Source organism: Pholcus phalangioides, unplaced genomic scaffold (assembly GCF_987345545.1).
Source record: "Pholcus phalangioides strain wild (caught in Gottingen) unplaced genomic scaffold, Ppha-v1.0 ptg000032l_1, whole genome shotgun sequence".
Classification (NCBI taxonomy): Eukaryota; Metazoa; Arthropoda; class Arachnida; order Araneae; family Pholcidae; genus Pholcus; species Pholcus phalangioides.
In genome coordinates, this window is record NW_028301622.1 from 6665116 (window position 1) to 6680751 (window position 15636).

Genomic DNA, 15636 nt, shown 5'->3' on the forward strand with positions numbered 1-15636 from the left:
TCGTAGAAAGTCCGAAGAATCCACGGATAAGACGTAAGCTACGGTAGTGTTTTCTAGGATTTGCATAAACTAAAGAGACGCTCAACGAGTGCCTTGTACTTTCTATAATGAGAATCGGCGGATTCAGAGGTTTCCGGTGACGTCCACAGGTAAGGAGATCATTAACGTTTGAGGGAGTATTGTTCGTGAATGACACTGATAAGTTCTTATCGTTTAATCAATTGTCAAGGAACGACTACGTGGAGGGAGAAAAAATAAGCACAGGTGGGCTCGAGAGATAATGTCTCCGTTGAAGGGGGATTGGGAAAAATAGAGATGGCCGTTGTGTTAACCTCGAGGTCTCTCCATCTATCTCTTACACTGTACGTAAGCCGCTTGGATGTCGTGGTGTGGTGCAACAGAGACTCCTTTCAGAGCACCACCACCACCAACATCTGGTGCCGCAAATCACGATAATTTCTTGATTTCGTTTTTTTTCTATTTTAGATCCTCGATTGCCAAGCAAAACAACCAAAGGGGGTATGATGGTGATGGTGGTGGTGGTATGACACCCATGGGAAGGATTAATGCTGAACGCCGGCATACCCAAACTGTTCTGTTTGGAAAGTGGATTGAGGTTTACAACTTCTCTCCCCACTCTCTTACATTTTCTAGCCTCGCGATGGATGGAATCTTTTTTACTATTCCATGCCTGGGGGGAAAAAAAAATTTCAGAATATTCTGTGTTGAAGTGCCTCGAGCGCCTGTCTGCTGCTGATGCCGCCATTGTTTACTTTACGGGCTAGTCAAAAACGGAAGGGGTTTCTTCCAGAACTAAATTCGTAGCTGCTCTTTGTTTTCAGTCGTAGCTAGCGATTCTCGCGATGAGTTGAGACGTCAACGAGAGATATTTACCCTCCAGTTCAGTTCGAGTGGCTGGAAGACAGAGAAAAGACTTACTTGTCTGGTTCAGCTAATGGATACTTCGCGTTGTGTTGTCTACTACGTTGTTTAGCCCTCGTCCGCGATGACCGTGGAGGCGGACCGGTCTCCGACTTTCCAGCAGAAACCCAAGGTGAGGCAGGAGAGCGACGGTGATGTCGTGATTTTTGAATGTGTCGTCTTGGCGTATCCGAGACCGGATGTCCGGTGGATGTTCGGGTCCGAGGAACTGTCCGGACGCGGGAGGAAAACGTTCCAGACTCGCGATCTGAGTCCGAACCGTTTCTACATAGCGCTGACGATCGCTGATCCCGAGGATGCAGATTCCGGTCATTACCACGTCATCGTGAGGAACAGGGTCGGTGAAGCGACCGCGACGATCAACGTCAATTTCCGTGGTAAGTCAGATTAAACCGCGGACAATTCAACGAAAATCTTGCTTGGTTCTTTTCGATGATTCTAATCCGTAAATCGTCTACAGCATTGCTTCTTATCCCCTTTTTCACCCATCCTCTTTAGGCCATATTTTTTTCCCATGGATCCCCTGTTTTAACCAGGATCATCCAACATCCGGGAGTGACACCCGTTCTAATAAGTCGATTCTCGAGAGAATTTATAGCGCTCAAAAATTTTAATACATCAAATAAATCACCTTATAACCCCTAGCGAAATACTCGCCAATCTGTCTCTGTGAGTATTTATAATAGATTCTAATGTATTCGGCTTTTTCTCGCCTATAATGACTTAATTGACGTAAATGTTTCAAAACACAGACGCGCGACCTCAGTCCGAACCGAATAAGTACTCGAAGCCTCTCTTCTATTTTTATTAATAAACACGTTTCGTTTCATCTTTCCTATGCATTGGGGTAGTTTCAGCTTCTAAGGGTCTTGATTTTGGTCTAGGCTCGGTCTTCATTCTTCGTAAATTTATAGAGAAAAAAAATTAAATAAATAAAACAACAAATAACATTCATCTTGGACCCCACACACATAGCTGGAGTTTCCATCGGCTTCCCCTTAAAAGAAGGCCGCGGGTGCCTTAAGCGCCTAATCTGCAATGCATTGAGTCTGCTTCAGATATGGATACTTCTAATTGTGTCCACTACGTTGTGTAGTCCTCGTCCGCAATGACCGTGGAAGCGGACCGGTTTCCGACTCCCCTAAGGTGAGGCAGGAGAGCTAGGGCGACGTCATTATTTTCGACATCATCGATTTCGTGCCATCTTGGTTAATTCAAGACTGGGTGTCCGGTGGATATTTGGGTCCAAGGAACTGTCCGGACGAGGTAAGACGACGTTCCAGACGGGAGACCTGAGTCCGAACCGTTTCTACAGGATCGTCGATCCCGGTCATTACCACGCCGTCGTGAAGAACAGGGTCAGTGAAATGACCGTGACCCACCCATTAACGTCGATTTCCGGGTCCGAGGAACTGTCCGGACGCGGAAGGAAAACGTTCCAGACTCGCGACCTGAGTCCGAACCGTTTCTACATAGCGCTGACGAATGTCAAATAAAACCCCGGGTAATCCAACGAAAATCTTGTTCGGTTCTTTTCGATTATTCTAATCCGTGTATCGTCTACAACAGCGCTTCTTAACCCTTTTGCTCCCATGTTCTTCGCATATTGTTTTACTTGGAACCCTTGTTGTAACTAAGGACCCACCCAACAACCGGGAGTGAGATCCTTTCTAATCTATAAGTTTATTTATGAGAAAATTTATGACGTGCAAACCCTTTATACACAAGTCGGATTTTCGTACTACGGCATACATAATCGTCAGTCTTTCTCTTGCGGAGATTTTTTGGGTGCAGTCAAACTCGGTTATAATGACTTCGGTTGTAACGGCACCTTGGCTATAACGTCAATAATTGGCTGTCCCGACTGATTCTCATAGAGAATGATGTTAATGAATCTTGCTTATAACGACGATGAAAAACAACACAACTACCTTGGATATAACGACGCATTCTTGCTTCTTGTTTTTACGGTTTTTCCCCTAAGAACTTCTTAGAATAAGAGCTCGTCGAATCGAGGCAATGTTTGTCTCTTTAAAAAAAAATTATTACATGTTTGACGTCCCGACATGCTCATTCATGTGAGCGAGCCTTATTTTAAAAATGTAGAAAATGTATAAAAATATACTATTTTTTTCAATGAAGTTTACTTTAACTCGTAATTTTCACTAGAATCAGGGGTGAAATAAATTTGTGTAATTTATAAATTCTGTTATAGTTAATATGTTTATAAACGTAAGTATTCTCACATATTTGTCATGTTAAATTTTTATCTACCCCCCCCCCTCCCCCCCGAAATACACTTTGGCAGACTTGCTGTAACACTGTATTTCTCACCAAGGGTCATTTGTAAGCTATATTTAGCAATTTCGGGGTCAAATATCGGTTAATATAATTTTTTCTTATTTTGCTCTCGTGGACTTGAACCATTGAAATGATGTGGGAAATTTGATTCTCATTGGACAGTTTTAGTTTTCTGAAAATATATAAATAAATAAATAATAAATAAATAAGGAACAAAATGAAGTTTTTGCAATACTGAGAATATCTAAACTGAAGCAAGAAATCAAGAAGCGTTAATATAATTTGAGTATTCACATTAATATCAATTTCAAGACAGTTTCAATAATTACACGTTTTAATCCTTGGAGCTAGAATCCCGAGATATCTCGTCAAACTTTATCTGCTTTATTTCGATCATCCAGAAATATCTCGGGTTCTTAAAAACGTGGCAATGTGGCAATTTTAATGCAGATCAGGAAAGTTATAAAACCACTTGAAGGGTTAAAATAAATTAGTTTTGATTCCATTAGAGCCATCTGTTGTAATTTCAGTATTTCAATGCGTGTGCGTAGTTTTTGCATTTCCTTCTGAAAAAACGATTTCTTTTAAACATATGCCGCCATCTATCATTTCAATAATTATTTATGGAAACTTAACCCACTTGAAACAAAATCGGATGTACTTAAATATCCGTTAATACAATTTTTTTCTCCCATTTTCGAGAACTTGAAAGCACAAAAGAAAAATCATAAAATTTAAGATAAATTTCTATATCGGGCAGAAAAAAAATACTTTTTGGTTGTGTGTGTTTAAAAGTTTTTAAAGTTATTTGAAGTAAAACATACAAATTACCCGGAAGCAAAATACCGGTACCACTGTCACTAATGTAGATGTAACGTGGCGTCCATTTCAAGACATAGAAATTTCGATTACTTATAAATTATGTGTGACAAAATAAATCAGTTTCGTTTTCCAGTATCATCTATCGTTGACTTTAGTTGATATTTTTTGATTTAACATGACAAATCCATTGATATTTTTTTTCCTTTCTATCATTTCTTTTATTTGAAAAAAGAAATTTCTCAACAATTCAAAGATTACAGTATTTGATTATTTTAATAAGACGTGCCAAATTATGAATTAATCGGTTAGACAATAAAATATCAGTTAATACTGTGTTTCTAATGTAAATTAGTTTAGTTTTCACTATAGAGTCGTCTATTATCAACTGAAGATACTTTCCGATTTCATGTACTATATTTAAATGCTCATATTTTTTTTTCTTTGTATTTTCTTCCGAATTTTCTTTAATATAACGTAATATATCACTCCAACAGTATTTAAGAAAACTTAACCCACTTACAAGAAAATCGAATGTACTTAAATACGTAGCGTCCATTTCAAGAGTCATAAGTTACGTTAATTGCACATAGCAAGATGAATTGGTTTCGTTTTCAGCGCCATCTATTGTTGACCTTGGATGATACTTTTCGATTTCACATGTATCAATTTCATTGATGCAGTCGAACTTGGTTAATTCGAAGCTGAAGATCGCGGGGAAAAAAAGTTCAAATTATCCAAAATTTGAACGATCCGACTAAGCTATCCTGGATCTGTAAAATGACTACAAATTGCAACTTAATCATCAATATTTAGGTAATAATTGTTAATATATATTAATATAGGGTATAGTTGTTAATATATTAATATAGGGTAATAATTGTTAATATACACTGAAGAGCCAAAAAAAACTGGTAAACCTGCCTAATATCGTGTAGGGCCCTCGCGAGCACGCAGAAGTGCCGCAACACGACGTGGCATGGACTCGACTAATGTCTGAAGTAGTGCTGGAGGTAATTGACACCATGAATCCTGCAGGGCTGTCCATAAATCCGTAGGAGTAAGAGGGGGTGGAGATCTCTTCTGAACAGCACGTTGCAAGGCATCCCAGATATGTTCAATAATGTTCATGTCTGGGGATTTAGGTGGCCAGCGGAAGTGTCTAAAGTCAGAAGAGTGTTCCTGGAGCCACTTTATAGCAATTCTGGACGTGTGGGGTGTCGCATTGTCCTGCTGAAATTGTCCAAGTCCGTCGGAATGCACAATGGACATGAATGGGTGCAGGTGATCAGACAGGATGCTTACGTACCTGTAACATGTCAGAGTCGTATCTAGACGTATTAGGGGTCCCATATCACGCCAACTGCACACACCCCATACCATCACAGAGCCTCCACCAGCTTGAATAGTCCCCTGTTGACATGTAGGGTACATGGATTCATGAGGTTGTCTCATAGGCGGAGATAGACTTGGAGGTCTGGGGGGGGGGCAAGGTCATTATTGCTGGGGAGGCACGATGGTGATGATGATGTCAATTCATATATACATTTTTTGATCGTATCTCCGCCCATGGGTTGTCTCCATACCCGTACACGTCCATCAGCTCTATGCAATTGGAACCGAGACTCGTCAGACCAGGCAACGTGTTTCCAGTCCTCAACAGTCCAATGTCGGTGTGTTGTCGGGCTCAGGCGAGGTGTAAAGCTTTGTGTCGTGCTTTACACGAACAAAGGTACACGAATGGGCCTTCGGCTCCGAAAGCCCATATCGATGTTTCGTTGAATGGTTCGCACGCTGACACTTGTTGATGGCCCAGCATTGAAATCTGCAGCAATTTGCGGAAGGGTTGCACGTTTGTCACGTTTAATGATTCTCGTCAGTCGTCCCGTTCTTGCATGGTCTTTTTCCGGCCGCAGCGATGTCGTAGATTTAATTTTTTACCGGATTCCCGATATTCACGGTACACTCGTGAAATGGTCGTACGTGAAAATCCAAATTTCATCGCTACCTCGGAGATGCTATGTCGCATCTCTCGTGCGCCGACTATCACACCACGTTCAAACTCACTTAAATATCGATAACCTGCCATTGTAGCAGCAGTAACTAATCTAACAACTATGCCAGATACTTGTTGTGTTATATAGGCGTTGCCGACCGCAGCGCCGTACTCTGATTGGTTCCATATCTCTTTATTTGCATACGCATGCCTGTACCAGTTTTTTTGGCTCTTCAGTTTATATTAATATAGGGTAATAATTGTCAATCATTAAAATTTTATCAGTTAATAAACTATTTTTCAAATTTTAATAATTTATAATTATAATAATTTACCATAGTGATAACATTGTTCCACTCTCCTGGATGTAGCATCAATGCAGAATTTCTTGATCATGTTAAAGGCCTGATTTACGGAACAAATCATGATCATTCGTTATTAAACTGTTATCCAAATCTTTCTTATCATTCTTATTATTGCTATCAAGGAAATATATTTTCATTAACTTATTGCGATCTGTACTTTCAATACTCTTTATGACGATAAAAAAGATTCAGATTTTGAATGTTTTACACCTTGATCTATAGGTTGAAAAGCCTAATCGGTCAGCCTCATTAATAGTGCACACAAAGCAGAACACGTCAACTTTAACTATAGACATCCTGTGCGAATGCAGGCATGTACCCTGAGTGGCCACTTTATTTATTACCAACTGGCAGTTTTAAGCAAATGAGCCTATGACGTCGTCACCCTGTTCGCTAGAGGGCTAGGCTAATATAAAAAAGGAAAGCTTATCTCCTGAGACAGTAGTATAGGTGAATTGTTTGTGAAGATAATGGGAGGAAAAAAACGTGATTCTCTCTGTCGGTGGCCTATGAACGTGGTATGATTTTAGGAGCTGGAAGCCATTGAGCAAGTATCAGCAAAACCATCGCATTTGTGAAATTATCAAGAGCAGCTGCAGTTATATTGTTTAAAGACTGGACTGTGCCATTCAAAAAAAAAAACTGGATCTCAACGTGCAACTTGTGATCGTCACCGATTGCTGAATGCTCAGACGGGACGAAGAGTCTCCAGGCTTGTAAAAGACAACATAACGGTAACAGCGCAACAAACAGCAGCAGATCTTAATCGAGATCTCTGAACGCATTGTTCGCTGTACAATGCATTGTGTGGAATATTTAAGCCGAAGGCCAGTTCAATCACCGTTGCCTTTCTGCAGCTAACAAGAAAAAGCGTCTCGAATTTACTCAGGATTGGACAGTAGATAATTAGAAACAAGTTATGTGGTCAGATGAATCACGTTTTTAGTCACACCAGTGGTTCCCAAACCTTTTGAAGTGCGACCCCACATTGCCACCACATCGAGTGACCATATACCCCGGGATATTCCCGACTTTCTCTTTTTGCTGTTCGGAAATGTTTTTTGGACACCTGTTTGTTTCAGTTTTAATTTGCATAACAATGATAAATGAAATCAAACTATTTTTTTTTATATATATACTTACTTGGTAGAACTGTTTGATTATGGAATTTCAGAACACCTATATGCTTTTAGTTTGAATCCTCTGGACTGTATCATCAACACAGTCACACATTAGGTAGGAATGCTTATCTTGCTCATCGTAACGGTACGTAGTGGATAACTTGTTACCCTAACTAAGGACAGGGCCGTCTTAAGAGTATCATGGGCCCCCCCCCCGGGACAAGTGATTTTTCCAGGGGCCCTACCTGGCAAATGTACATGCTTACTCTCGAAAATTTCCAGACCTCATTTTTTTGTGAGCTTCCCCCCCTTCTCTTCAGAGCCCCGGGCCGTGACCGGGTGGGTCCATGCATTAAGATCCATTTTTAGTGTATTTTCAAAAGCCGGGGGGGGGGGAATTTTCATGATCGTGGCGCAGTCATACCTGCTTTGTTATATAAAATTATTTTTCAATTGCAATAATATTTCTTATTATAACGAGTGCTTTTTATTGTCGTGCCTGTCGGCGGTTCTGCCCGAACACGCATTCACAATATGGGTGTCGTTGTATTTGTTTCTACAATACATAACCACCCCCTTATACACCCCTCCCTACAATATTTTTGAGCGTTAATAGCTTATAATCTAAAACATAGACATCTTCTATTTATAAGTTGTTCACATATCACTTATCATTCTATAATTTCAATTTAAAAAATTACATAATTTTGAAATCGGATGATTCTTTTTGAATCACTCTGTACACGTATTAATTTGATATATATTGATTATTTTACATGAAGGATTTGATAAAATCGCATTCTCTGTGATAATGTGTATAGTAAGTAACTCAGTGAGTTGAGACACAGTTGCGAAAAATTAGAAATAAATTTATAATTATTGTGTGTGGGAATTTTTTTATTTTTGAAGACCTCTCGCAACCCTCATATTTCATTAACCCACAGTTTGGGAACCACTGAGTTACACCATAACAGCACGAAAGTGTGGACACCAAGTGCATTGCTACAACTCTTCAAGCTGCTAGAGACAATTTGGTGGTTTAGGGGAATGTTTTCCTGGCTTATTTCTTGCCCTTTAATTTGTGTTCATGAACATCTGAACCATATCTAAACATCGTTGCTGATCAAGTACATCCTCTTATGTTGCTAGGTTTAGCCAATAGCGTTGATTACTTTCAATAAGATAAATGTGTCCTACTAGTGTGCTGGCATTGTACAGGATAGATTTGAGAGTTGCTTATAAAGCCCCAGATCTCAATACCATTGACCATTTGCTGGATGAGCTTAGAAGAGCCATCAGGCATCTAGATCCACAATCTCAAACTATTGGAAAGTGCTAATCATCAAGTAGGTCTCAGATTTCACAAACGACCTAGCAACATGTTGTAGAGCCCATGCCAAGAAGAATCATCGCTGTATTAAAGACTATGTGCACACGTACACATAGTGAAGGATATGTGTGTACTATGTAATGCAATTATGACGTGATGTTAAAAGAATGTGATAATTTCAATCACTGTTGGTTGGCTTTGCAGCATGCATACCCTTATCACGAAGAAGCCAAAATATAGGGGCGCGTATCGAAATTTTGGAAATTTGTGAAATTTGATGATACCGAATGTGTACATACCAGACACAGAACTGGGAGGGGAGGGCAAACAGATTTGCTACGGGTGACGTAATTAAGGATAAAATAGGAAAAATTATTTTTACTTCAAAATTTAACGCATAAAATATTAAGTCTTTTATAGATGACTTAGCGTTTGGTAACGTCAGGTTCGCGCTTCCTTACAATATGCCTGCGAAGTCTATTGGATATGTTGTGTCTCCTGAACTTCTATTCCATCCCCGCACTCCCGCAAAATGCTTATATTTTCGGAATTGTGACCGTGATTGCAAAAAATCCCTACTCTTGAAAAAATAAATTGTTCCTCGCCCGAAAGAAGTCCCCCCCCCCCTCCCTGCCAAAATGACGCAATGTAAATTGTCACCGTTACACCAAATTACGATGGAATACGGAATTTTGGCAAGGAAAAGGCAAAATTCCCCAAACAGCCAATGTTAATTCTTCCTCTCCACATTCAAATCGGTGAGATGTCTTGGGATAACCTTAGAACCTCCATTCTTTTGGCATAATGGGGATTTTTTTTTTGTCAGCGTGATCTTTATTTGAGTGTAGTAATGACAGGTAATTTACTCTATTGTTCGGCAATAATTGACAATAGCACGTTTTTCTAAAGAGGAAAAACCAGTATAATTTCACATTAATAACAAATTCCTTTTTTCCTCGTTTTTAATAAATCCCTTTTTATATTCCTCTGCGTACAGCTTTGTATAAAACAAAACGGAAAAAGAAACTCTGCTTTAAAAATTGCAAAATTTTCTGTGAGCATTGATTTCAGTTTAAAAGATTGCCTGAGAGAATGTTGTAACTGCAAATAGATATCAGAAACCAATGAATTTAACTATTTAGGTATTACTTTTAATTTATACAGAAATTGCCGCGTTTTCAAGACAAATAAATTCAATTGGTCGAATGGTCGACGCGTTTCGGCTCTTCAAAGGAGATCCGTCATTAGGACTTCGTGGTCAGAATGCACACGAATGAGTCGTGGAGGGGTGATGTTTACGCGCGCGTTTGGTCGTCCGAAGAGTTCGCCTTTGTATTTGCTGCATCCGAGTGGTCTTTGGATGCGAGGTCTTTGGCTTTGAAGAGCCGAAACGCGTCGACCATTCGACCAATTGAATTTATTTGTCTTGAAAACGTGGCAATTTTTGTATAAATTGAAACCAGGCAAAGTTTCTCATTTTTGTGATAATTACTTTTAATGAAAACCTCAATATAAGAATCCACTCATTGTGAAAAAATATCATCTCAATCTTTTTTCGAACAATATAATTTGTTTGGGATCTGCCAATTACACAAAATGCTATTACAGTTTGGGGTGGGGACTGTGATTCTAATATCGACACGGTCAAAAATGCTTTGCAAAAAAGCAATTAATAATGTATCCCAAAAATCTATGACGCAGGACAGCAATATAATGATTGTAAATTCAATACTAAAAACCTTTACCTTTACAAAATGTTATCATTCATTCAGAAAACCCTGCCTGGTTCAAAATAAAACAAACAGGAATCCAATATGGAGTTATAAAACTCTTACACAAAAACAATTTCTATACACTGCCCCTAAAGTATATAACAATTTAAATCCTAAAATAAAGTGAGAAAAATGTAGTGAAAAATTTAAACGATTATTAATTAATTACATCAACCTGATCTGTTGAGTAATAAACAAATGTGCATGTTTTTTATTTTGTGTGTATATGTGTTAATTATATTTCATGATTATAACTTGATCGAATGTCAAATCTGGTCTGTTGCCAAGTATATAAGGGAAAAAGTGCCCATATACCATCTCCGCTAAGCAAAATCGTTAATTCTGTTAAATTTAGAGAGATATAGATGGCTTCTTTCTCAGCCAGAGATATCAAGGAAACAGTTATTTTCCGGATATTATGCTAAGGTGAGCTCGGAAAGAAAAGTCATCACGTCTCCGCCGGGACTCGAACCCAGGCCTCTTGCATACCGGGCAAGCATGCTACCATCTACACCACTGGAGACACATGAATCTGCCTTCCTAATTTCACGCACTGTGTCGTGAGGCGCTGAAGTAGTTCGAGTCCCGGCGGAGACGTGACGACTTTTCTTTCCGAGCTCACCTCAGCATAATATCCGGAAAATAACTGTTTCCTCTGTTAAATTTGTTTAGAGTTAAAAATAATTTTAAAACTGATTTGAGTAACTCAATTCAATACCTAAAAGTTCTGCAAGTGTCATTGTACTAAATAAATTTATTCTAACCAAAAAAAGATAAATAATCAAAATCGCAAATTTTGGAATAAATATATAAACAAATAAATATATATATTTTATATATACAGGGTGCATAGCCAACTGGAGGTATGACATTTTACTGGCGAACCATTGATCCTAGAGTTGTACTTCCAATTTCAAAAAAAGTTTCCAAATAACGTGTAGTACTCAGATATGTCATTTAAGTTTCAAGGGATTGCATAGTTGTTTTTAAAATAACAAAAGTAACTTTTTATATCATCCCCGTGTGCCCAAAAACCGAATTAGTAAGTTGTTGGTCTGTCTCTTCTGATGAAAACAAAAAAAATCCATGTTTCTGAGTGCAATAATTCACAATTCACATAAACATTCGAATTCAAAAAATGGAGTGTTTTTGGGAAAAAAACATCGTTAAATGCGGGGAACGACTTCAGCTACACGACTGTGACGACTATGCAGCACAATATTAAAGTAGTGATCTATAATTACCAATCGCTAACTGATGGAAAAACTTTCCGTAAATCGTAAATGTAACTGTTTAAAGTTGACTTCGAAACTGTAATAAGTTATAACAAAAACTACTTTTTAAAAATTAAAGTGTAAATGAAGGGAGCAAAGCAACTGCGTCACTGCAAGTAATCAACTGAATGGTGGCTCTGAAGAGTTTCCTGGCACTTTCGCGAGATAGCAAAGCCCTGTACATGCAAATTAGAAGGGGAGTGAATTTCGAGCGCTCCCTTACAAACCATGGAACCCTGGACGGATCGTGTGATCCTTTGGGTGTAATATTTAGAATGCAAGTAACATGTGTTTTATATCTGTGTGAACTGTCATGTGTTTGTGTTAAATGAATTTCAATTTGAAAATTATCTGTTGAAATGTTGTTTTTTTTTTTTTTTCAAATTTCCGATTCATTCAGATGAAGATGAAGAACCGCCACAACCAGTTCCAGGGTAAGTGTTTGTTTTCATTTGTTCTCGGGATATTTTTATTCGGAAATTGTGTTCTGAATTTACTCACGTATGCACATGTATATGCACAGTACTATATACATTTAAATATGCAAGGTATATTTTAATTCTTAGAGAATTCTAGTAGCTTAATTTCATCTCGAGAGAGCGGAAGAACTAGAGGTGTTCAATTCTCCAGCTCCTTATTAAAAACATGTACCATACATTAAAGTCACGTGTCATCACAAAATCGGGATTTGTGCCTCATTCAGTTCCGTTTTGTCTGGAACAGTGCTTCCCAACCTTTTTTAGAATGTGCCGCGGGAAACTTAGATGATCTGTAAATGTCCCCCAGGTAGATCATTTGAGCCATTTGTGAGTATACCGCAGACTACTTAAGTGATCTTGAAATGTCCCGTGGATCACTTGATGCAAGTAAGAATGTGCAGCTACACACGTGAGTGATCTGTAAATGCCCAGGTCACTTGAGCGATCTGTAAATGTCCTGCGGGTCCTTAAGTGATGTAGAGATGTGAAGCATCACTTCAGACCACACCCTCAATAATTGGCGATAAATGCTGAAAACTTCAAAGTCAAATATCTCCTTTAAAATACATCAAATATGCATCAAATCAATGCATTTAAAGATATGGATTTTTTTTTCTTCTGGTGAATGACTTCTCAGAGCCGCATTTAAATTTCATTAAATAGAGGTTTTATCACAAGGGTCTACATTATAGTTTCCCGACCTTTTTTTGTCCCATCGCTTCAACACAATCTAGCCCATAGAATCCTATGCTATACCCGTAGCTTCTATCGCCCCCCCCCCAGGGGGCGTTAACGCCTACGTTGGGAATCATAAAAAAGTTTTCTATTCTACCCTTGAAAAAAGTTAGACGTTTTGAGTAGCTGCACGACATTTGAAAACTTTTTGTAATTGAAAGTATGTTTCAAAAGTTAACGGTCGCAGATATAACCCGCTGTGCAAGCAATACGGACAGCCCAGCCTGTATAGTATCATGTAGGCATTTTGTGTGTGTGTGTGTGCGTAGTTTATCACTGTTTAACTCAGCAGCCATACCTGGAGGTGGAGAAAACCCGGTTCCCATATTTGCGTAATACTTTACCAAATTTTTTGACATTTTTCCTAAGTCATGTTCACGGCATTATCAAATCTAAGCGCAGAAAAATAACTCAATCTCAATCGAAATGAAAAACAATTAGTATGATCACTAACAGAAAAGAAACTATATCGCAACGTGAATTTCACGCCAACCATTATGGAAGTGGAAGCTAAAAAATGTGTCAAAACACTTTATAATTCATATTTTTTGAATAATTGATTTTTGTATTCATATAAATTTTTCATAGTGATTGTCAAAAAAAATATAACTGATATTTGACGAACGATGTAACTGGTATTTGATGTGAACAAAACCAGTACAGTTTGCGTAGAGTCCTTAAAAATGACGACTTTTGAGCTAATGAAAACTTGCCAACACTGTGATAAGTTGCCAAATCATTGTAATTTTATACAGGGTGTCCCTCCTGAAGTCATGGACCAAACTTTAGGGAAAGGTAAAATATACATAAAGAAGCATTTTTTTTTTTTTGTATAGCAATGTGGGGTCGGAAATAAAAGTGTTGGCGAAAAAACTCTGATGAGGACGTCATTCTGCAAAACTTTCAGTCACTGCTGCAACTGTTCGTGAAACACTTAGCATCTTGTAAAGGGTACACCAATCACTTGCTAGACGCTGCTAGGCCTGTATCGCTGTTGGTGGTGGCATATTTGAGCGCCTGTGATTATTAATATAAATAAAAGCCTCTTTTCACTCAGTATTGCTGTTTTTCCACCAACACTTTTCATTTCCGACCTCACATCTCAGGGCCGTCATTTCAACTTTTTCCAGGGGGGGGAGGGGCAAAGCACATGTACTCAATGTATGTATACATATATTTTATATATATATATACCATTTTTAGTGTATTTTCAAAAGCCATTTAGGGGCCTTCATTTAGGGGGGGCAGGTGATGACGGGCCTGCCTCACATTGCTATACAAAAAAAAATGCTTCTTTATGTGTCTTTTACCTTCCCCTAAAGTTTCGCCATGAGTTCCCTCTGTATACAGGGTGGCCATTCTTATCGTTGTCCTCTGGCTATTTCCTGAACCGTTGGTTTTAGAGACAACTTTCAATTTAAAAAAATGTTTCAAATGATGTCACCCATCATCTTAAATGCTGATGAAATAAATAAAAAATTATTAATAAAAAGTTCTTAAATTTAAATTCTTATACGATCTCCGTCTTTTACTTTCCAATTAGAAAGCTGTTGCCCTGTTTCTCCCGAGGCCAACAAAAAAAATTCCATGTTTTTAAGTGCAATATTCGCTGAGATTTTTTTTTTAATTTAAACATCAGAAAAAAGAGGGAGGAAAAAAAACAGCATAAAATGACGGACAGCGCTTCTTTCCCTCCTTTTTTCTCTGTTTTCAATGCAAAAAAATATCTCAGCGAATATTGCACTTAGAAACATGAATTTTGTTTGTTGACCACAAAAAAGACAGGGCCTTCAAACAACTTTTGAGATTGTAAGTGGCTACTGCTACTGAACCACACATGCACCTCGTCCACATTCCTCTACGCAACTTTTAATGAATTGGTACATGCTGGAATGTGCGTGTAATGAACCTGAAATGAAGTGTGTTTCTGTGTAATGCTTGTTATGTGTAAAGTGCCGCCATCTGCTATCAGTTTCTCTTATTATGAATGAAATATACTGATTGAATAATTGCATCGTTGTAGGCCTGTTGTTCTCTGTGCGAAGCTTTTTAACTGGGGATCGGCCCACATTTGCGACTCGAAATCGGAAACCACAGAAAATCAACTTCATCCGACCACCACTGTGGCGTAGATTCTAAGTGACTGCAAAATGAATTTCTCTCGTCATTTAAATTTTTTTGAGCAATCAGTCGACATGTTGTATTCCCCCCCCCCCCGTAACAATCACTGGTTTAAGTCAGGGTTTGACGTACCGCAAAAGAATATAAGCGCCAGAGCAGTTATTTTAGGAGCCAAAAATTTTTTTACCCGAGAAAAACAGGTCCAAAATAATGTTTCTTTTGACGTTTCCTGGACGTAGTGATCCTCTTTCATGTTGGCAGATATGCTCATATGAATTCCAAGCATTTTGTGCTGTTCTCAGCCCCCAATTTAGTAACTACGCGAAGAAAATTAGGAGCCGATACCAATTTTTAAGTCGCCATGGGACTTGGTGCCCGGGA

At 38.6% G+C, this 15636-nt stretch overlaps 1 protein-coding gene across 1 annotated transcript in view; it reads left to right on the top strand.

Annotated features, from left to right (window-relative positions):
• Window positions 1-820: 820 nt before the first annotated feature.
• The window catches only part of LOC149066849 (twitchin-like), a 303184-nt gene continuing 288368 nt past the window's right edge, over window positions 821-15636 (top strand). The window contains exons 1-2 of the mRNA XM_089253214.1: window positions 821-1319; window positions 12321-12354. Of these exons, the coding sequence (XP_089109340.1) occupies window positions 1007-1319; window positions 12321-12354 (347 nt within the window). The 5' untranslated portion in view covers window positions 821-1006. The remainder of the gene's footprint in view (window positions 1320-12320; window positions 12355-15636) is intronic.